The 24671-nt window shown below is 39.2% G+C and overlaps 1 protein-coding gene across 1 annotated transcript in view; it reads right to left on the bottom strand.

The window, feature by feature from the left end:
• The window catches only part of LOC126088294 (uncharacterized), a 242133-nt gene that overhangs the window by 55714 nt on the left and 161748 nt on the right, over positions 1-24671 (bottom strand). The window contains exons 11-12 of the mRNA XM_049906424.1: positions 6388-6936; positions 1863-1998 (exon numbers count right to left, since the gene is read on the bottom strand). Of these exons, the coding sequence (XP_049762381.1) occupies positions 1863-1998; positions 6388-6936 (685 nt within the window). The remainder of the gene's footprint in view (positions 1-1862; positions 1999-6387; positions 6937-24671) is intronic.

The raw sequence follows: 24671 nt of genomic DNA, 5'->3' as shown, positions 1-24671 counted from the left end.
TCAAAATTATGGATAGAGTGCACCCTAGATGCTCTTGCAAAAAATTATTCAAACAACTGGGGATATTCACCATGCCATGCCATGCCATGCCAGCACATTTTTTCACTAATGTGGTTTGTGGACAATAATCATACATTTTACAGAATGAACAGTGAATATCATCATCATGATACAAGAAGTAAACATGATCTTCACAAATATATACAAAAAATCTCAGTGTGGCACAGAAATGAGTGCATTATTCAAGCATAAAAATATACAATAAACTTCCAGTTCATGTTAAATCAGTCTGGTGTTAGTACTAAATTCAAAAGACAGCTAAAACTTTATCTTTTGAATAGTTCTTTGTATTCCTCAGTGAATATGTCTACCTTGGCCAGATTATAAATATGAAAGGAGACATAAGACCAGAAATCTATCGACGCATCAAGCTTGGCTGGCAAGCATTTGGGAAGAATTCAAAAGTATTCAGATAAAAAATGCCAGTAAATCTGAAGAAAGCAGTATTTGATCAATGCATTCTTCCTGGGATGACGTATGGCTGCGAGACATGGACACTGAACTCATTCACAAAAGGGAAACTTAGGACAGCAGAGAGAGCCATGAAGAGATCAATGTTGGGCTATACAAGAAAGGACAGGAAAAGGGCAGATGACATCCGGTCTGTGACATCTTAGAGAGAGTAGGTTCCTTGAAATGGCAGTGGGCTGGCCACGTTGCAAGAAGAAAAGACAACAGATGGACAAAGCTAGTACTGGAGTGGAGTCCGAGAGAGCACCGGAGGCGTAGAGGAAGACCACCAGACAGATGGGACAAAGACATCAAGAAGATCGCTGGTAACACCTGGCAGAGAACTGCCCAAGACCGTCCCACTTGGAGAAGACTTCTGAAAACCTACCTGAATCCACGACTCGAAGAGGTCACATCATCTAATGATTGAATTGGCTGATGATGATGATGATGATGATGATGATTCCTCACAGGAATTTTTTGACAATATGTTACAATTAGTGAAATGTGTTTAATTTCATGCATTCCTATAGGAAATGAGAATGCAGCACTGGTATACCAGTTGTTGACAGATTGCTTTTCAGATGAATTAGAAAATAAGCCTTATAATTTGTTTGGGTAACCATCATTACTACTACAATCTGTGTTGTTACATGAACCTCATGTATCTGTTTACACATGATTTACATTGTAGCCTCATGATCATTTACATATGGTTATTACTGTAGTAATGTAACATGTCTTCATCCTAGCAATTCATTCATATCAAAGATCCACCGAACTCAAAAGAAAATACAAATACTGCAGAAAAAAGCTATGTGGTTTATTAATGGTTTTCAATTAACCATAAGCAATGATGTTGGATGTCTTATTACTTATATACATGTTCCTCCATGACTAAATGTTTTCCTACAGAAAACTGATGATGAGGTAAAGTCACCGATTCCCATAAGTGCTCAGATATACCCTCTTAGCTAGTGTTCACTAACGTGTATAAATCACACTTAAAATTCATGTGATATCAGTATTTCCATTTCACTAACTTTATTTGATAGGGACTGCACATTCTGGTGAGCAGAATGAATTTTGATGTTGGTTTATTTACTTGGCTGCTTACCTTTATTTCTGACTGCTCCATGTTTTAGCTTACTTTTTGCTTATTTTTAAGAGAAATTTTCTGTCCATTTTGCCATTTCATCAGTAGGAGAGAGGCTTCTTATTTTGAATGTTATTTTTAAAAAATATTTTTTTTCTTTGTTTTCAGTAATACATATTTTGGGTAATTATACACATAATATGCAACATAATTTGCCCTAATTCCTAATTTAAATTTTATGAAAGTAGCAGCGTACCTTGGTTTTGGCACTGGAGGTGTGGTTGACTCTGGTTCACTCAGGTTTGTTAAACTATCTATCTGGCGCCGTGTTACAGCATCGTAATCTTCTGTATATTCACTGTCCTTCTGGCCAAACTCGGATGAACAGTCGACTGTTAGATTGAGAAAAGGTTTTAAATGACCAAATAAGTCACTGTCTTATAGACACACATGAAACAAGAAAATTCTAAATATGAATTTAAGTAAGGTATGAGGAAACAATGAGGTAAAATACACATGAACACAAATTTCATTGTCTCTGTTTCTTCTATGGATAGTGAGTGCATCCAAAACTGAAGACAATTTTATGCATAATTTTATCAAAAGTAGTAGAACATTCCTTGCAGACTAGTTCTGATTATTTTTGTCAATCTTTGCCTGTTTCTGTGGGAATGGGAGTACTTTATTACAGCTTTCAGGTAGATATGAAGCAAAGCTGACAAATTTATCTTTTAGTGTTTGCCTTTCAACACTGATGTATTCAGTTAACAAAATCAAATCTGGCTGCATTAAAAATGAAATTTCAGGTAACAAATAGGGCACACTAGGCTGCATTAGTTGTGTTTCTCACATTATCATAAACGGCTGCTTTACTGAGATGACTGATAAACATGATCTTGAAGGTGAAACAATCCCATTGTCTGTTACTGACATTATTTTACTGTGAAAAATTTCTACTACATGTAGTTTTCCAATTTCTCTTGTAATTATGAATGTTATTTACAGCTTCAACTGCAGACCGTACAAGATGACAATGATGATTATTAAGAACTTCACAAATAATTCATGTAGTCACATTTTGGTATGAAAAATCTTTGGTTTTTGGATTAACAACGTATTTGCCTCATAACAAACTGCTTGTTTCCATTTCAGGCTAATCACCGACATTCAGAACATTGCAGAAACATAAAACAGTCTGAGTTCTTGAGTTTCCTTACTGATGCTATGTGCATTGGAAAATGGATGGACAACAAGAGAAATACAAAGAAGAGTAAAAAGGCCTGAGAGTTTTCTGTATTAAGGAGATTAGCAATCATGATGTCATTGTTGCAACTGTGGTTATGAACGTTAATAAATCAGTCAAGAAGGCTAGAGGAGTGATTTTCTTGATAGATAAGCAGTTATTAACATCTCACTTAGACAGTGAATTGGTATCCTTAGTTCCAGTAAGATTGATGAAGAGAAATTATGGGCAAAGTTTAAGCAGATTATAAATTGTGGTCTGGAGAGTTATGTGCCTAGTAACTGGATAAAGGATGGAAAACATCCACCATGGTTTATTAACAAAATTCGGCGGATGCTGAGAAAGCAGAGGCTGTTGCGCTCTCAGTTCAAACGGGAACGCAAAAATGATGACAAGCAAAGGTTAGCAGAGATTCATGCATCTGTGAAAAGATCTATGTGTGAAGCATACAACTACCACCATCACACCATAGCAAAATATCTGGCAGAACGTGAGAAAATTCTGGTCATAAGTAAAATTGCTAAGTGGGTCTGAGGCTTCCATTCAGACCCTCGTTGACAAGTCTGGTGTGGTAGTTGAAGACAGCATAACAAAAGCTGAAGTTTTAAATTTCACATTCAAGAAATTGTTCACACAGGAGAACCATAGAAACATACCATCATTTGACCATTGGACAATCTCCCATATGGATGACTTAGTAATACATATGTCTGGTGTAGAGAAACAACTGAAAGATTTGAAAACAAATAAATCATCAGGTTCAGCTAGATTCCCAGTTCGATTTTATAAAGAGTACTCTATGGCATTGGCCCGTTACCTAGCTTTCATTTATCCTGAATCACTCGTCCAGCGCAAAGTCCCAAGCGACTGGAAAAAAGTGCAAGTGACTCCAGTATATAAGAAAGGTGAAAGAACATATCCACAAAAATACACACTACATACCTAACTTCTGTTTCGTGCAGAATCCTTGAACATAATCTCAGTTCGAATATAATAACTTTCTTGGGACTGAGAAGCTTATGTGCACAAATTAGCATGGCTTTAGAAAGAATCACTCATGCAAAACTCAGTCTGCCCTTTTCTCACATGATATACTGAGAACTATTGTGGATGAAGGGCAACAGGCAGAGTTCATATTTCTAGATTTCCAAAAAGCCCCACTGCAGGCTGCTAACAAACGTATAAGCATACAGAATAAGTTCACAGCTATGTGAGTGGATCAAAGACTTCTTAAATAATAGAATCCAGTTTGTTGTCCTCAAAGGTGAATGTTCATCAGAGACAAGGGTATTGTCAGGAGTGTCCCAGGGAAGCGTGATAGGACTGCTGTTGTTCTTTATATACATAAATGATTTGGCTGACATGGTGGGCAGCAATCTGCGATTGTTTGCTGATGATGTCATGGTGTGCAGTAAGGTGTTGAAGTTGAGTGATTGTAGGAAGATACAAGATGACTTAGACAAAATTTCCTGTTGGTGTGATTAAAGGCAGCTAGCTCTAAATGTGGAAAAATGTAAGTTAATATGGATGAGAAGGAAGATCAAATCTGTAATGTTCGGCTACAGTATTGGTAGTGTCCTGCTTGACACAGTCAAGTCGTTCAAATGTCTGAGCATAACTTTGCAACTATATTTTTATAAGAGGTGTTTAAAGGATTTAGTCTGGAATTTCATCCATCCCAGTTGAATATTTCACAAATACTGACATTTCTTTGGATTTGGTTGGAGATAAGAAGAGTGAGTCAGAGTTTCTATTCAGTTTTACAGGTTATATTGTATAATTTTTAGTGGATGATTTAATAACTATTCATTAATATTCGAAAATTATCTATTAAAGATGTTGGCTATCTTTGCTGGGCTGATAATTTGTTTGCCATTTTGATCTAGCAGCAGGTTTACATTTTGAGGAAGGCCATTTCCTATTTGCTGTTTGACTATTTCCCCTCATTTTCATTTTATACCTATCCATTTTATATGATGGTCATTTGTCAGTTTTTTAGCTTCTTATGACTTTTGAAGTCCTCTCTTATAATCATTAAGGTGAAATGAGCATGTGAGAACCATGGTAGGGGAGACTAATGGTCAACTTCAGTTTGTTGGGAGAATTTTAGGAAAAGAGTGGTTCACCTGTAAAGGAGACCACATATAGGACACTAGTGCAACATATTCTTGAGTACTGCTTGAGTGTTTGGGATCCACACCAGGTCGAATTGAAAGAAGACATTGAAGCAATTCAGAAGCAGGAAGACATTGAAGCAATTCAGAAGCAGGCTGCTGGATTTGTTATCAGTAGGTTTGAACAACATGTAAGTGTTACGGATATGCTTTGGGAACTCAAATGGGAATCCCTGGAGGGAAGGCGACATTCTTTTCGAGACACCTAATGAGAAAATTTACAGAACTGACATTTGAAGCTGACTGCCAAATGATTCTACTGCCACCAACATACATTATGCGTAAGGACTATGAAGTAAGATACGAGAAATTAGAGCTCATATGGAGGCATACAGACAGTCATTTTTCCCTCGCTCTACCTGTGAGTGGAATAGGAAAGGAAATGACAAGAAGTGGTACAGGGTACCCTCCGCCATGCATCATATGGTGGCTTGCAGAGGATCGATGTAGATATAAATTGTAATAAAACAAAGAGTGGGGTTGATACTGTTGGCCTAATGTGCAATAAATATTCAGTAACACAAATGACAAGAAGATGGACAATCGCTGTGTGTTACGCATTGTTGAATATGGTGGTATCAATGGACAGGTATTTTTTCAAGTAAATGGAAAGAACAAGAAACATCCAGTTTGAGTTTTTTAAACAACTTTTTTTTTTCAGCTCATAAAACCACATCTTATCAAAAGATTCGCAAGATCAAATTTACCAGCTGATCTTAGCATGTGCCAGCATCTTTATGAAGGTCAAATGGTGCACATACATAAGCAACCAGTGAAGAAAAAAGGTAGATGTCGAATTTGTGGAAGGGTAATGAATAGCTCCACAACCATAAGATGTAGTTCTTGTATTTATTCTGTTTGCAAAAATCATTCTCAAACAACAGTTCTTTGTGAAAAATGCAGTGTGCATTCACCTAAGATCGAAGATGATTAATATGCAAGTAAATCATTTCTATGTAACACACTCATTATTGTTAATTATGAGCTTAAATGTTACTTGTAATCACTGTATGGTGTAACATAAATTACTGCAATAAATGATAGAGATATAGCACTAAATAGTCATGTATGAATGTGTACATAATAAACTGTGCATTTGCTCCTGTACATTAAGAAGCACACCTGCTCTAGGGTTAAAATAGGTACATTTATTCCAAGGTATCTGTTTTGTGTTACACATGAGATACAATTGAAATGAACAGTACTGCTTAGGACCATAGCATTTCATCTATGAATTACACAATCTTTATTCCGCTGAAGATTAATGCTGTCATCCTGCAAATCTATGCAAAAAATCCCTATATTTTGCTGTCAATAATTATTCCGATACTCAAAGGAAAATATTTACCACAGAAGATACTTACTTGATGCTTTCATTAGCTCCAAGTTTGTTGCTTCTCTGATATCCAAATCTGCATCTAGGGTAGAACTCCCTTCTTCATCTTCAGGTCCAGTTATCCTTATCAGTAATTCACTGCTGTTGTTTCCATGAGATTTTATCTCAATACTTTCTTCTTTCAGAATATCAAAATCAGATGTTTCTCCTATATCCGGCAGCACAGGAAGCTGCACGTTATTTCTGATTACTTGTGCATCCTCGTGCTTTTTGTCTTCATCATCTTCAACATCAGCTAACACTGTTTCTTCCAAAGCACTGTCACTGCACTCTGATAAGTCAGAGATGTCCTCAGCATCTCTGTCCCCAATTAGGGCTCTGAATTCCTCACTCGGGTTAGGAACCAACATTGGTACAGGCATCTGAGTTGACGCTCCACCAGCCTTTAGGCGCCGACGCTGGAACAACCAGTTCTCTTCCCATGATTCCACAGGGCTTACAATGTCCGTTGGCTTGTGGTCTGTTGAACTATCAGAAAAGTTATCATTTCCATCCTCATTATTTCCAGTAGCTTCACCTGAAAATGAAGACAACAGTTTAGTGTTATGCAATACATAAACACAGTTCATCAGACTTGCAAATGGAAAAGCTTGGAACACAGTAAGATTGAATTTACTTTACTAACAGACACATTGATTTATTATATATTTAGAAATTCTCCTCTGGAGTAGATGGAATTGCGAAGCAGATATGATTTCAATTTGCATTTGAAGTTAATTTTATTGCCAATTAGATTCTTTACATCACTGGATAAGTGGCCAAAGATTTAAATGCTGATACGTGATTCCTTTCTCTACTACACCTAGGCTGAATGATGTCGGGTGTTAAGTCATTTCTCCTTCTGATGTATCTCCATGTGAACCAATAACACTCCTGAGGGCAGTAAATGCTTGCTTTTGGAGAGGGAAATAAACAATTTTGGACAGTAAATACCTGGTAAATATAAAAATTATTTCAAAGGCTTTGTGTTCTAAATTCATGTTATTTGGACTGTAATCTATGTTTTTCCATCCTATGTCATATTTATTTTCAATGAGAAGCTTTTATTTGACAGAGGACCTGATGTTCATAATTTTGTGCTGTGTGCCATAAAAATTTTGAGTGTGCTAATCTTTTGCTGGAACACTCTGGCATATACAATTGAAAGTACTAATTTTCCTTATTATAGAAATATATTTAATTTTTGTAATGTGCAAAAATTTTTTAGATACCTTCCTTATTTGTAAGAGAGTTCATTGTTTATATGAAAAATGTATTAATGAAAACTGACTGAATTTTGCTCCAAAAAAAAGGGGCAGGTTAATTTATATTTAAAAGGCATATAAATTATTGAGATACACAAGGAAATGTGTGTTAAGCCTAGTATGATACTGGCTAAAATTACATGATAATAAAATGTTTGAAATAAGTTTATCTTAATTTTTTGTAAAGTATTAATATAAATACATTCCTACTTACAAGACAACAATAAAAGGCATACTTTTACAGTTACCAGTTTCGGCAGTGATCTACAGCCACCTTCATAGCATTGTTGCATCACACAGGGGTGTATATATAGCCTCTGTGTGTTGCAACGTTGGTCAAAGATGGCCCTAGATCACAGCCAGATTAGTAATTGTTACTATCATCCAGTAAATAAAAAAATAAAAATGGATTATTTATTAATCATAGTATTCTCTGATATGACAATTATGTCATATTTCACGAAATGTTAGAAAATAGTGGTCAAAGGTAATTTTCAATCTTTCTCAGGACACAAAAACCTTGTTTTAGGCATATGGCAGGGAAGCCTAGGGTACTCTTACCCCCCACTGTCAAACTGTGATTTCTTTTACAGTTATTAACAATCATTTAAAGGGATAAAGCCTTCTGTAGGATCCATTACAAAGAGATGGTCACGGAATGGGAGTGGACGGGAGAGACAGGAACAGTAAGGAGAGGGGAAAGACTGTGCTAGTGTGGAAAATATAAGTATGCAGATGGGGGTATGCACCTATCCAAGACTGAACAGAGAACGTGTTTAAGGGAGAATTCCTGCCAGTGTAGTTTAGAAAAGCTGGTGGAAAGAACCCAGATGCCAAGGGTTATGAAGCAGCCTTTAATGTCATCTCAGCAATGTCAATAACTTGATTATCTAGTTGACCATTGTCCAGTTTGACACTGGTCATTCATTCATTCATTCATTCATTCATTCATTCATTCATTCATTCAGGCAGTCAACTCCTACGTAGCCACAGCACGTGGAATGCTGTGCAGTGAAGGCCTCTGCAAAAACTGTGACATTTGTCGATGCAAACACAGCCATATCAGAGACACACGGACACACATTGGATGAGACTTGATGTGTGAAGTTCCAAGACATACAGACAATTTGATTTAACTAGGAAGCTCAGTTTCGGTTGACTTGGAGTTAGAAATCTCTCTCACCATGCTGACTGTTGAGGGAGTGCTAGACTATTTTCACTCAATGTATTGTCCTGCTCTATGACCTAATCTATTTGAAGGACTCAACAAAAGTGTGTGATAAGACTATTCTTTAAAGTTGATAACTAAAGCCTCTTTGGGGACCTTGCAGTTTTCCATAAGTACCTTTCTTCACCAATTCTGCAGAAAACCTCTTCATTCCTTATCCTATTATCAGTCATAATTCATTGTTTTTATACTTTATGGAAGTTGCCTGGAGTGGCTGCTTCTGCATATGGACATACAATGTGACTCATTCCACATCCCTAAGGCCTCTACTTCATTATGGAATTTATGTACAGTCTTAGACATAAAAACTGACCGCCGGCCGACCGCCACAGAGACTAAGTCTGAGTCGTTCACTTAAGGTGGCCAATAAAACCGACCGCCCCTGACAACTCTAAGTCCAGCCATCTGCACAATCTGGCAACACCGTAAGATGGGGAAGTGTTAGGAGGAAGTGTTGTCAACTTCCAAGCTGATATGGATGGAGTGAGCCCGTGGTCTTGCGGTAATCGTCGTGCATTCTAAACTTGAAGTGGCATGTTCGTGTCCAACTGTTTTCTCTCCTTTTTTTTTCAGTCTAAAGTTATGAGTCTGATTGAACATCGAAGACAATTCACTTAACATTCTAGCCACCCGCAATAACAAGTATTCCAGAAACAATTCCGCAGGACAGCTTGTGGGTGTGTCGCGATCATAACAGCTTACGCTCGAGCGTTTCCTCGCGCTGCAGCGGCTACCAGCCAGATGCCACCCGCCGCCTGAAGTCCGGCGCCGCCCACGTGAAGGCGGCGCCACGCTGTCAGCATATGTATCAACGCCATTTTCGAATTTGAAGTTCTAGTTATCATCCTGCAGTTAAGCATTGGATTTTGCATACTTGAAAATCATGAACTACAGTTAAGCTTTGTAAAATTGAGTCGCATGTGGAAAAAGGTGTAACATCTGCAACACAACATTTTCTTTGGTATAACAGAGGGGTGAATGTAGAGGAGGCAGCTAGAAAGATTTGAACTGCGTTTGGAACGAGTGCTTTTGGGAAAAATACGCCAGAAAAAGATATTCTTGTTTCAACAAAGATTGTTCCGGCATGAATGATTTTCCACATTAAGGAAGTCTCGACTACTGATATATGTGACAGATTACCATTTTACCATCATGTGACATTTGCATTCAACAGGCAAAGTTCAGAAGTCTGGTGTAGGAGTACTGCATGCTCTAATTCGAAACAACAAAAATCAACGAAGTGACTATTATTGAACGTCATCATTTGCTCTTTGAGCATTCCTATGCAGTACTGTTACTGGTGATGTGTTATGATGCCTTTATCGTTAACTTCCTAAGAAGAAATGAAAGGCTGAGCCCCACCAAAAGATGTAGACTAGAGTAAAGTGTAGTGTGAACATAATATTTTACATATGACAACTCCAAAAGTGTGTTTTGGGCTATGAATTCTGTCCCAAGGGGTGTGTGCAACACAGCTGGAATTTGTTGTCAACAACTGAGACACCTTTTGGTCGCAGTGTAAGAAAGTCGAGCAACAAAACTGAATCACCTGTGCTACTGCGTAATAACTCACTCTGTTGATTTGAGAAACAAAACTATCCAGGAGATTGATAGGAAAGTCGTCTCTCAGACACTTGTATTGATAGGGAAGTCCTCTCTCAAGCACTTGTCCCTCTCGTCATATATTCGTAAAATATTACCTTTCCCGCTCTTGATCGATCAACCGTCAAGGCAATTCATTTCTAGACGGAAATACTCTTTAAAACTACTATGGTTTAATGACATCGTTAAAACAAGTAGGTTTCTACGGGCGTAGAATTTGTAAACAACTGTTGCATTGTCAGATCGTTGTAGATATCGTGAAAGAAAATTCAGTTGCTGATTAATTTCTCTTTGATGATTACTGTTGCGTTTAGTAAACTAATGTAAAATGCAAATGAAATATTCACATTACTAATACAAATTAAATTCAGCTTACTACAGAAACATCACGACGACAATCTTTCTTAATGAAGCATTATGCTTCTGCAAGACGATTGAGCCTATTTTAACACGAATTAGTAGAATATTACCGACTTTTGACTTCGAAAAGATCTGTATTTACTTCATTTCCTGTATTATTCGCAAGTATTATGAAAATGTGGCATTTCGAAGATAAAATTATGTATTCACAACAACAAAAAATATGTCGGCAGAAAACAAAAGTGGCATTATGAAATTGGCAGTACCGTAAGGTTTTCGCTCTGACACTAAGGATTACTGTAAGTAGCAAGCCGAATTTTGCTCGAGCGTTATCTTACGATTCCCTTATTGAGTTTGTATCTGCCTGCTTGTAGCTCAGCTCCAAAAGAATTAAAAATCTGGCTTTCAGATTGTCTCGAAAGACGAACGAAAGGAGTTTGCACATGGTAGCCAAGCATGTTACCTGTGAACTGGTTTTTTCTAAAGTGGGAAGACATCCTTTTGTGGTTTGAATTGTTGGCAAGTGTCAATCAGACGTGTGCCGTTAGTCTAAGCGTTTCGGTATGTTGAATTTGTACCAATAATTTATCTACAGGTTTCTTCTGTTCCAAATAGGGAGTTGAAGTCTCCCATTAGTATTTTCACGTCATCTTGGTGAATTCTGCTCATAGTATTTTCGAGTGTGATCCAGGATTTTTCGACATTTTTGGTGTTTTTCTTATTTTTGATGTTGGTGGGGCCATGTGCATTGATAGGTGTATATTTTTTACTGGGGCTCTGAATGAGCATAGTCATAAGTCGATTGTTGAAGGATGTGATTTCTTTGACAGAGTTGTTGATAGATCTGTGTTCGAGAAAAGCAATGCCGAAGATTGGTACCCCTTTCGCTACCTTTTGTTGTATTTTGAAGATGCAATGGTTTCCGTAATGTAAGGTTTCATTGTCAGTTAGTCGTGGTTCGTGAAGAGCAATGATGAGAATTTTTTGTTGGTCGATTTCTTTTGTGAGATTATTTAGTTTCCGTGCTTGGATCAATGTACCGATGTTTAGTTTTCAAATGCATGTTTTCTGCTTCTAGGGAAATTTACCAGAGATCTTCAATATTTTCTGCCGTGCTAACCTGGCCTCCCGAGAATCCAAAATTCCAGCTGCCGCCTGTCGACAGTTTGCACAGTTCATGTTTGCTTGTGTTTCATTGGTTTGGCCTGGGTGATTCCAGGACCGGACAGGACAGGACCAGAGGGTGTTGAAGCCTTTGGAAGCAAATATTTTCAGCCGAGCTCATTGAGCTAACAGACGGTGACCAGAGTAGCGGTGGTTTTCACTCAGACGTGCGTGGATTTTGAGTTCAACGGATTGAGTAGTCGTTGAGGATTGTGTTAGTATTTGGTTTACTCCAAGTATTTGATTTCCTCGGTACCACCCATATGGGGGAGGGTTTCCCCTATCGGCCCCAAGGGATTATTGTTATTATTATTATTATTATTATTATTATTATTATTATTATTGTCATTATGTCATCAGCAAATCCGATATGGTGCATCTTCCCACCACTGAAATAGATGTGCATTGTTCGACTCAGTATTTTCATCACTTAAATATGGGTTATAATTACGTTACATTGCTGCTAGTAGACATATTTCTCACTTTTTCTTGGGCAGTGGCTACCTGCTATGCCATCATAGGAATTTATGTGCGCAGCATTGTTGCAATACAGACGTTCAAATTATCCGATTTCTGTAATTTCATTTCGATACCGGATCGTTCTAATTGGATTCAGCCACTCAAGCTTAATGTGGATATCCGAATACGACTCACATCATTTGATGGACTGGGAGCCGGCCGCGGTGGCCGTGCGGTTCTAGCGCTGCAGTCCAGAACCGCGGGGCTGCTACGGTCGCAGGTTCGAATCCTGCCTCGGGCATGGATGTGTGTGATGTCCTTAGGTTAGTTAGGTTTAAGTAGTTCTAAGTTCTAGGGGACTGATGACCTAAGATGTTAAGTCCCATAGTGCTCAGAGCCATTTGAACCATTTTGATAGGCTGGGTAAACCACATTCTTAATCGGACGGTTGAATCTAGATCACTCATTTATGAGAGGGCCTGAATTCTTAAAAACTGTGAGAAATAATAATACAATGTGCTTATTACTAATATTTTATTTAAATATAAATATATGAACGAACTAGATAACAGTTTATTTACAGGAGCAGAGCCCCATCCATCATAGCAGAGCAGTGCGAGATTGGTTTCAGGGCCAAGAGAAGATAAAGCTGTTGCCGTTTGTTCCACGATCACCGAACATCAACCAGATAGAGAATATGTGGGCAGAGGTAACAAGGTTATTGCCATGTGGACCTGCAAATGGAAGCGATCTTTGGACGAATATAGAAAACGTATGGTGGGAAGTAAACCATCACGCTACACTGTCGACGACTTAATGAAGACAGTGCCCCTACGCCTTCGAGGGTGGGTTGGTGACCAAAAGTATACTCGTCCACAAAACCAATGTGGAGAATTATCTGATAGTCGGTCAAGCTTTGCTTTGTTGCAGCTCTTTAGATACAAGTCCATTTACTTTCCGTCTCCTCCTTACAATTCTTGCAATGCAAGGTAAGTGAAAAATCTCATCCACTCGACGCCAACTGAGGAATTGACTGGAGCATGTGTTGTTCAACACACAGTAGTTGTCACCCTCACTGGAATCAATGGATGTTTGTGTGTGTGTGTGTGTGTGTGTGTGTGTGTGTGTGTGTGTGTGTGTGTGTGTGTTTTCGTGTTCACACACAATCTGAACCAATACTATTAACATTAGAGAGACAACCAACAACAAATATTGCATCAAATATGACTGTAAAGTGTTTTAATGCGTTGGGAAGTTACAAACTGAATTTTTACCTAACCCACGACCTGCATATTACGTTACGTTAAGTAAGATGTATTAACTCCATAATACCGTTAGCAGAGACAGTGCGCTCTTGTCGTCGAGTCTCGCGACAAGTGCAGCGATTAGCAGTGCCCAAAGCCTCCGCGATTTGTTTATGTTGGTTGAGCGTGGACATTGCAGCAGACGCTTCGCCATAAACAGAAAGAAATCACCTTGGCTCTGACTGCAGTGAGCGGATATCACTGCCTGCGTGTTCTTATAGTAACCAACGTGAGACTCTACTCACAGGTGCCATGGGGCAATTTCAACGGGTATCATGTCATTAGTCATCAGAATATTAACCAGTGATGAAATGTCCACTCTATTTGAATCCCAAAAAAATAGGAACCTTCTCACGAAGGAATGTGAGGTGATATCAAAATTTATCCAACATACAAAAATTAACTGCAGGACTTTCATATATGCAGTAGTAGCACACAAGGAAATATTATGTCTTAGAAGCGTATACTTCGATTCCTTTTCTCATATTAACGCCCTTGTTTTAGTATGAAGTGAGTGGGGAAAAAAAAAAAAAAAAAAAAAAAAAAACCATGAAAAACTAAAGTTCCTGAGAAGCGTATCAGTCATTTCCTCTTCTCATATCATGACTTTTATTTTAGTATGAAATAAAAAACAAACAGTTTAAGCTTGCGCAGCATAATATGAAACAAGATTCTTATCATAGGCGCTATCGGAAACGCAAAAAGCAGCGAGCTGTCCATTCTTTCGTCCAACAGTCTGTCTCCTTTCATGCATTACTCCCGCTGGGAAATTCTTATTTAAGGACTTATGGGCATCAAGTTCTTCAGCAGAACAAGTCTTGTGTTATTGTGCTAATTACGGTATGGAAAAAATGCAACAAAGACGATTTCCCCTAAAGCAGTGGGGATATTTGCAAATGTCTGTATTCAGCAATGACTGCCAGCTGCCGTAACACTTCACAGAATCCATGCGGCAGGCAACACAACTGTGCGTGCACTTCAGACTTCATTCAGTAAGACGTCAGGAGATGGATGGAAACGTCAAATTAACGTCGCTTTCCGAGTCGTATTCAATCCAGAATGAGGTGTTATTAAGGTAATTGAGCGTTCTAGCAGTTACACTTTTATTATTCCCATATGAGTATTCCGATAGCCAAAAGAATCTATTTGTGTGAAACTATTGGGAACTGCATTAATATCAAACTGCAAGAACTTGAGACAATATGTGGACTCTTCTCTTCGCCGGGTGACCTATTACTGTTATTTAGGATTTTCTCCGTCCTAGGCGTAATGCAAATGGAACCACAGAGCCGCTTTCCGCTATTCTTGACTAACATCAGCAACTTGTAATCACTGTCAATTACAACTGCGTGATGATATGGCTCAGGTTGTCAGTAGTTGTGGTGGTGTCATGCTCTCAAACTGCTTACAGTAACGTTAACGGTGGCACACATAATTTAGCGCTGACTACCTACTTAGGTAAAGATAGTGTTGTGGCGTTGTCGCTTCTCTTTATTTGGCCTCAGTTTGAGTAATCCGATTTAACGAACATAGTACTCCATTCGCGGGCTGCTAATGATACAGTATGACTACAGAGATCATCGTGCGGGTATTGCATTAATTCTGCAATGAATTGCTTAACAAATATTACCCTCAGCTATGCAGCTGGAATGACTCATTATATAGGTACCCTATGTTGCACTTGGTTAAGGGATCAGTTCGCTGCAATCCTGCTTCTACTGATCGTAAATACTTGTATACTTCATAAATGGTTCAAATGGCTCTGAGTACTATGGGACTTAACTTCTGAGGTGATCAGTCCACTAGAACTTAGAACTACATAAACCTAACTAACCTAATGACATCAGACACATCCATGCCCGAGACAGGATTCGAACCTGGGACTGTGACTAAATGTGAACTACAATCTGATTCACATATATAAGACATGGGTTAGCGCCGGCACAAAGCAATGCCTAATGGTTGGATGCCGTTGAAGTCCCGTTACACTGATGGCAAGACAAATGTTCGCAAATTACCTCTATTGCCTCAAAAAACAATTCCATCTTAAATATCGAAGGACCGACATCCACACTGTCACAGCGCATTGAAATACAGCTAAGACGGCAGATGAATATTTGTGACCGACTGGGCTTCGAACCTGGGCCTGCTGCTTACTAGACAGACATGCTGATCACTGCAGCATTTTTTTTTTTTTTTTTTTAAATGTGTGAGAATACTTTTAGCACCAGGTAGGTGGAGACAAAGAGGGCAGGAGTCAAAGATCCGAGGCCTGACCTCAATTGCCTCCCCCATACCTGTCACTGAGCAGTTGCATTATTCCCAGGTATTCCATATATACCTTTAAATTGTGGAACAAAATTGAAGTAGTAATTAAGGTAAAATAAATTACAGATTGCCGCCTCCAATGGCATGCGTTCCTTGTAGAACATAACTTATAACAGTGAAAAGGGTGACAGAAAAATACATAACAAACATTCATTCAGAAATATATTCACAATTTAAGTTATTTTGCACTGGATTCATATGAGGTCTGTAAGGAAAATGGCTCTGAGCACTATGGGACTTAACATCTTAGGTCATCAGTCCCCTAGACTTAGAACTACTAAAACTTAACCAACCTAAGGACATCACACACATCCATGCCCGAGGCAGGATTCGAACCTGCGACCATAGCAGTCCCGCGGTCCCGACTGCAGCAACTAGAACTGCACGGCCACCGTGGCCGGCGGTCTGTAAGGAAGTCATGTATTTTTCGACAAATGAAAAACATTTTGGAGCCGGAGGGGTTTTGCCAAATTAGAACAGTTCTGATTTTAGAACCATCGTAAAAGAATATTCCAGGGAAAAAAATACTGTCCACGTCTTCGTAGCCCACATAAAGCAACATATAAAAAAATTTGAAACCATTCTTTATATTTGTTATTCTTCTTCAGTGTAAAATGTTCTTCTGCAATATAAAACATGCACTCTTCTAAGTTCTGTTTGTTACGACGTAAAACACAAACTGTCCCAGAAGCCACGAATAACTGTTATTCTTTGCGGACGGGTAACATTTCCAGTCGGGTTGTAAAGCTTGAGTTATCGGTATATGACTTTCTGCTGTTCTGTTGATAGTGCTGATTTCTTCCTAGTCCAGTTCCAAATTCTGATTCTATTTGCACATAAGAAAATGTGCGGTACAGTTTCTACAAGCCGACATTTGTCTCAGTATGGAGATGGTCTCAATTTGATTTTCCATAATCGTTCCGCTGAGGGTATGGTTTCAGTTACAACGTCGCACCATACGGCACTGACTCTAGCTGGTAGAATTTTATTGTTGATATTTTTCCAGACGTTCCTCCAGTTTTTTGTAGGTTAATTTACCGGAATTGGTTTGTGAAGACGATGTGTGATAATATAATCATAGATGGTTCTAGTGTTGGTTTATGCTGGTGGAAGCCTTATACAGCTCCAATCGCCCGTAATCTAGGCTGGCATGCTACATTAACAGGAGTGTTCCTATCCCCAGGATTTAACGAGAGGAACAGAAGTTTTGTGATGCCTGTCTTAGTGGCATGTATTAGTTTAAAAGCACATCTTTAATTCCAAGTCCTCCATTTTGCTTCTGCAAAGTCGCCGTGTGGAGGGATACTTTGAAGATATTTTGTTTCCACACTTACCAAGAGGCTACAGCTAATATTTTATGTGCAGTGACCTGCAGTATCAGTAAGACTGCTGCGACACGACATATTTTGCTAATTGTGTATGTATTTATAAAGTGAACTGTCTGCAGTCGGTCTAACAATCGCATGTCATGGTCCTTCAACAAGGTTCCGATACAATAAGTTTCCGCTCCCAATTGTTCGTGCCCATGCGCTTGGGATTCGCCCTTAACCTCAAGCCGAGTTGGAGTGTCTCTTCAGTTACATCTAACCAGTGAGCACCTGTTGCACTATTGTAAGAACCGAGATGCAGGTTCATTTGGCTACAAGAATGTGTATGTTCCTCCAGCATGACGGGGCTCCTGCACATTCTAGTCATCAGGTGACACATTATCCAAACCTAACATTTCCCGGAAGGTGGATCATTAGATATGGGCACTTTTCTTGGCCTTCAAGGTCCTCGGACCTTATCTCTTGGGATTTTTACCTGCGGGGATGGTTAAAGGCGAAGTCTACAAATAAAAAGTAAACCCAAGAGCCGATTTGATCGTTCGGGTTATGAACAGTGCAGCCCTGATAAAAGAACGCAAAGACGACTCAGTAAGGCTCCACGTGGTGTTATCAAGAGAAGTCAAACGTGCATTGAAGTTGGTTGGTGAATTTTTGAAAATCAACTTTGAATGTCCTCATTTGCCTTTGCTTTGAGTTTGTTAGCGTTACGTACTAACAGCTGTATCTCTGTACTCAATAAAAAGTGGACGCATTTATATGGAATTTTTTTCGTCTGTACTACCACCTGCTAAAATACCTACTATTCTTCCTGAAACACCCTGTATATGGATATATGTGTGGTGTCTGTTCTTTCGGACATGGCATTCCGCAACGACCTTCGATCTAGTTGCAGGGGCTGATACAGATTTCAGAGCTGCTTGGCTGTCTGAATAAAAGTAGATGCTATGATTTTTGTAGGGTCTACTCTAATTTTCCTCCGTGCACATGCTGACAGAAAAAAAAGTGTAATACTGTGGCCATCTTCCCTAAAGAGATTCTAAGCAGTACACCAGACCTGGTACTTTCATCTGTTTTCGACCTGTTAGTAAACCACTATATTATGTCTCCTGCACGGTGTTGTGGTTCGTTTTTCCACTGCTCCCTGCTTCCAACTGTTACATGGCAAAGTTTATTTAAACAGCTAGAAGTTATTGTGTAGTTAGTCAGCATTTCCCCAGTCATCGCCTTACTGATTTGGGATTCCGTATATTCTAACTATATCTAGTTATTTCCAATTTTTAGCCTTTGTGTCCCTGCCGCTGCCTCCATTTTAAGCCACAGCTGTAAGGCGGACATGTCTAGCATAATATCCATTCCAAGAGTGGATATCCTGCTAATTCCATCTGTTTGTAAAACCAGTCCAGTCTCTGCAGACTCCCTATCAGCCACCTTCTGTTCGACTTTGTTCATATTATAGGCCAAGAAATTATCATTGGTCTTTTTGCAGGGATGTATATCCAGTAAGTACTGGGTTTAGACCCCAGTTTACCCTACAGCAGCTTCTAGTGCTTATAAGATTATCTTTCGCAGTGGAAAATATTCTTTATGTGAGGTGTTCATAATAGTTTTCCATCCAGGGCTACCATCAGATACATTACAACCATCTCTAAAGTTTCATCGAGAAACATAATTCTTCAGTATGTGTGCTGGACATGCTTCCCCATAAATAATACTACACCAATTTTCGTGGGGCTCGTCTTTAAATACTTTTTCACAATGTTCAGTGCACATAGGTTTAACAGTACTAGCAAATTTTCTAAGTCTTACTGTGAATAGATCGTCTAGTTATTCTTTTCAAGAGTAGTCTCCCGCATTCAGCTCATCTATGAGTTGATTTACCACTAGGTTCTTCATCTCTAACCATTTACTCGAAGGTCGTATTACTCAACATCCAGGAAGAGACAGAGAGCATCCAGAAAGGGTAGTGCTTTTTCCACCTTCCCAACAAGTTGGTGAAGTGTTACTTCACATTATTTGCTTCGCAAGTATTATGAAAATGTGGCAGTTCATAGATAAAATTATGTATTCACAACACAAACAAATATGTCGGCAGAAAATCAAAACGTGGCATTATGAATTTAGCAGTACCTCAAGGTTTTCGCTTTGACACTAAGGGTTACTAAAAGAAGCAAGACGAATTTTGCTAGAGCGTTGTCTTACGATTCCCTCACTGAATTTGTATCTGCCTGCTTGTAGCTCTGCTACAAAACAATTAAAAAAATCTAGCTTTCGGTGAGGCTCGAAAGGCGAACAGACGCAGCATGCACCTGACAGGCAAGCACGTTACCTACGAGCTCTTGAATAGGCGCGGTTTCTACATACTTATTGACCCAGTAAGTGCTATGGCAGATAAACCGCAACATGAGAGGCGACAGTAGTTGTATTTCCCATGTGGAATGACTTTCGTGGACTCAAAAGGATTAACTGATATCCTTATGTCACGTCTCAAGCGAAAATCACTCAGTATTAAATTGAAATGACACGATAATATCAAGTGAATTTAGCAGGATAGTTCTTTACCATCAAGGAAATAACTCGTCGGTCACAGAGTTGCCAAACATATTCTGCGCTGTTGCCAAGTCTCAGTTATACCGCCAGGAAGGATACCAGCTGATGTGTTCTGTGAGTGACCTCGGAAGTGACTATAGCTTCGTTTCAAAGTTGCGGGTGGCAAGGGCCGCAAGATCCTCATTATGTGTCAATGAGTCTTATTCGCATTTCTGTAACTAGGTTTAGGGGCTAGAGTGCAATTACTTGTAATACATCGATGCACTGAATGCAAACTAAATGTCATAAATTAATAACTGCGGCAATTATTTGTGTTTTACTGACTTAATCGGACAGAAACCTTGAAAGCGTATTCACCAGACGCGATTCACAGTTATGGAACTTCTCCAGTGGTTGAGTTGGCAATGTATATTTGCTGTACAATATTGTTATTGAGATCACTGTCATTGGCATATCCCCCAGAAGACAGGCTTATTGTTGTCAGCTTTCCTGATGGATATTCTGCCTTTGTTCGAAACGTGAAGACTTAGGGTGAATTCGAATATTCCATATGGCGAAAATTTGATGCTCCTATTCTTCCAGCTCTAACATTCAAATAACAGTTACAATAAGCGGCAGAAAAGCGCCTGTGAATCAACAGTCAATAATGCAATCATAATTAGTGGAATCTGACAAATTCCATCTGTCATCTGACAATTATGAAAAACTACTTTTTTCATCTTTACAGCACCGCAGTATGAACTCAAGGGTTTCATAGGATACCTATACTTAATTTAGTTGTGACGGTTTTCAATGACAGTACGGGGGGAGCAAACCCATCTGACTTGAAACATACTTTTCCAGCGGGATTTGAATCTTAGGCTACAGTTGCAGTAGCACATCCAGTGAGGTATCAAGAATGTGAGCAATCACTCATTGCTATAGTGTAGGCTAGGGCAGAGAGAAGCAGGTTTCCGACAAAGTAAACGATGAGAGACACTGTCGCTGTCACTTATTAAACAGGAATTGTTCAGAAAATTACAACTATATCTAATGAAATGAGTAGGTTGATGCAGCTCCAGTCCGTCTTTATCACTGAGTTGCCAAACATTTTCCGAATAGCACTTGAGATAAAAATGTGTGTGTGTGTGTGTGTGTGTGTGTGTGTGTGTGTGTGTGGGTGTGTGTGTGTGTGTGTGTGTGTGTGTGTGTGTTCTTTCGGACATTTCCGAAAGAACAGACACTACGAATCGAAATAGACAGCCTTGTTAATCAATTAAAGATTGAAGGACAGATGTCCAGGCTGTCATGCGCACTAAAATAGAACAACGGTGTCAGATGAAAATTTGTGCCTGATCGGGTACGAACCCGGATTCGTAGTGTCTTTCCTTTCGGACATTCCTGAAAGAGCCGTGCATGTGGTATGCAGCAAAGATGGGAATTCGTGTCTGACGAGGAGCGTGTGTAGATAGGTGCTGAAAAGAGGTTGGCTGCTGCGTCCTGACAGTGCCCACCGTCGGAGGTTCGAGTCCTCCCTCCGGCATGGGTGTGTGTGTTGTCCACAGCGTAAGTTAGTTTAAGTTAGATTAAGTAGTGTGTAAGCTTAGGGACCATTGACCTAAGCAGCTTGGTCTCGTAAGTTCTTACAATGAATTTACAAAATTTTAAATCCAAAATACTGCATCTCGGTTCTTACAATAGTGCAATAGGTGCGCAATGGTTAGCTGTAACTGAAGAGAGACTCAAACTCAGATTGTGGTTAAGAGCATAATTTGTGGAAAAATACATGGCTTCCTTACAGACCTCATATGCATCCAGTGCAAAATAACTTAAATTGTGAATATATTTCTGAATGAATGTTTGTTATGTATTTTTCCGTCACCCTTTTCACTGTTATAAGTTATGTTCTGCAAGGAACGCACGTCATTGGAGGCGGCAATCTGTAATTTATTTTACCGTAATTACTACTTCAATTTTGTTCCACAATTTAAAGGTATATATGGAATACCTGGGAATAATGCAGCTGCTCAGTGACAGGTATGGGGGAGGCATTGAGGCCAGGCCTCGGATCTTCGACTCCTGCCCTCTTTGCCTCCACCTACCTGGTGCTGAAAGTCTTCTCAAACTTTTTAAATAAAAATAAATAAATAAATAAATAAAAAAATGCTGCAGTGATCAGCATGTCTGTCTAGTAAGCAGGAGGCCCAGGTTCGAAGCCCAGTCGGTCACAAATATTCATCTGCCGTCTTAGCTGTATTTCAACGCGCTGTGACAGTGTGGACGTCGGTCCTTCGATATTTAAGATGGAATTGCTTTTTGAGGCAATAGAGGTAATTTGCGAACATTTGTCTTGCCATCAGTGTAACGGGACTTCAACGGCATCCAACCATTAGGCATTGCTTTGTGCCGGCGCTAACCCATGTCTTATATATGCGAATCAGATTGTAGTTCACATTTAGTCACGGTCACAGGTTCGAATCCTGTCTCGGGCATGGATGTGTCTGATGTCATTAGGTTAGTTAGGTTTAAGTAGTTCTAAGTTCTAGTGGACTGATCACCTCAGAAGTTAAGTCCCATAGTGCTCAGAGCCATTTGAACCATTTATGAAGTATACAAGTATTTACGATCAGTAGAAGCAGGATTGCAGCGAACTGATCCCTTAACCAAGTGCAACATAGGGTACCTATGTAATGAGTCATTCCAGCTGCATAGCTGAGGGTAATATTTGTTAAGCAATTCATTGCAGAATTAATGCAATACCCGCACGATGATCTCTGTAGTCATACTGTATCATTAGCAGCCCGCGAATGGAGTACTATGTTCGTTAAATCGGATTACTCAAGCTGAGGCCAAATAAAGAGAAGCGACGACGCCACAACACTACCTTTACTTAAGTAGGTAGTCAGCGCTAAATTATGTGTGCCACCATTAACGTTACTGTAAGCAGTTTGAGAGCATGACACCACCACAACTACTGACAACCTGAGCCATATCATCACGCAGTTGTAATTCGCAGTGATTACAAGTTGCTGATGTTTGTCAAGGATAGCGGAAAGCGGCTCTGTGGTTCCATTTGCATTACGCCTAGGACGGAGAAAATCCTAAATAACAGTAATAGGTCACCCGGCGAAGAGAAGAGTCCACATATTGTCTCAAGTTCTTGCAGTTTGATATTAATGCAGTTCCCGATAGTTTCACACAAATAGATTCTTTTGGCTATCGGAATACTCATATGGGAATAATAAAAGTGTAACTGCTAGAACGCTCAATTACCTTAATAACACCTCATTCTGGATTGAATACGACTCGGAAAGCGACGTTAATTTGACATTTCCATCCATCTCCTGACGTCTTACTGAATGAAGTCTGAAGTGCACGCACAGTTGTGTTGCCTGCCGCATGGATTCTGTGAAGTGTTACGGCAGCTGGCAGTCATTGCTGAATACAGACATTTGCAAATATCCCCACTGCTTTAGGGGAAATCGTCTTTGTTGCATTTTTTCCATACCGTAATTAGCACAATAACATAAGACTTGTTCTGCTGAAGAACTTGATGCCCATAAGTCCTTAAATAAGAATTTCCCAGCGGGAGTAATGCATGAAAGGAGACAGACTGTTGGACAAAAGAAGGGACAGCTCCCTGCTTTTTGCGTTTCCGATAGCGCCTACAATAAGAATCTTGTTTCATATTATGCTGCACAAACTTAAACTGTTTATTTTTTTACCTCATACTAAAACAAAAGTTATGAGAAGAGGAAATGACTTATATGCTTCTCAGGAAAAAGTACTTTCAGTAACCCTTACTGTCAGAGCGAAAACCTTACGGTACTGCCAATTTCATAATTCCACTTTTGTTTTCTGCCGACATACTTTTTGTTGTTGTGTATACATAATTTTATCTATGAAATGCCACATTTGCATAATACTTGCGAATGATACAGGAAATGAAGTAAATACAGATCTTTTCAAAGTCAAAAGTCGGTAATATCCTACTAATTCGTGTTAAAATTGGATCAATCGTCTTACAGGCACTTAATGCTTCGCTACAGTCTGGAACCGCGCGACCACTACGGTTGCAGGTTCGAATCCTGTCTGAGGCATGGATGTGTGTGATGTCTTTAGATTAGTTAGGTTGAGCTAGTTCTAAGTTCTAGGGGACTGATGACCTCAGAAGTTAAGTCCCATAGTGGGTAGAGGCCTTTGAACCATTTTTGAACTTAATGCTTTATTAAGATAAACTGCCGTCATGATGTTTCTGTAGTAAGCTGAATTTAATTTGTATTAGTAAAGTGAATATTTTATTTACATTTTCCATTAGTTTACTAAACGCAACAGTAATCATCAAAGAGAAATTAATCAGCAGCTGAATTTTCTTTCACGATATCTACAACGATCTGACAATGCAACAGTTGTTTACAAATTCTATGCTCGTAGAAACCTACTTGTTTTAACGATGTAATTGAACCATAGTAGTTTTAAAGAGTATTTCCATCTAGAAATGAATTGCCTTGACGGTTGATTGAAAAAGAGCGGGAAAGGTAATATTTTATGAATATATGACGAGAGGGACAAGTGCGACTTTCTTACACTGCGACCGAAAGGTGTCTCTGTTGTTGACAACAAATTCCAGCTGTGTTGCACACACCCCTTGGGGCAGAATTCGTAGCCCAAAACACACTTTTGGAGCTATCAAATGTAAAATATTATGT

Source organism: Schistocerca cancellata, chromosome 6, assembly GCF_023864275.1.
Source record: "Schistocerca cancellata isolate TAMUIC-IGC-003103 chromosome 6, iqSchCanc2.1, whole genome shotgun sequence".
Lineage (NCBI taxonomy): Eukaryota > Metazoa > Arthropoda > Insecta > Orthoptera > Acrididae > Schistocerca > Schistocerca cancellata.
Note: the sequence above shows the minus strand (reverse complement) of the source record. Positions and strands in the feature narration are given on the sequence as shown.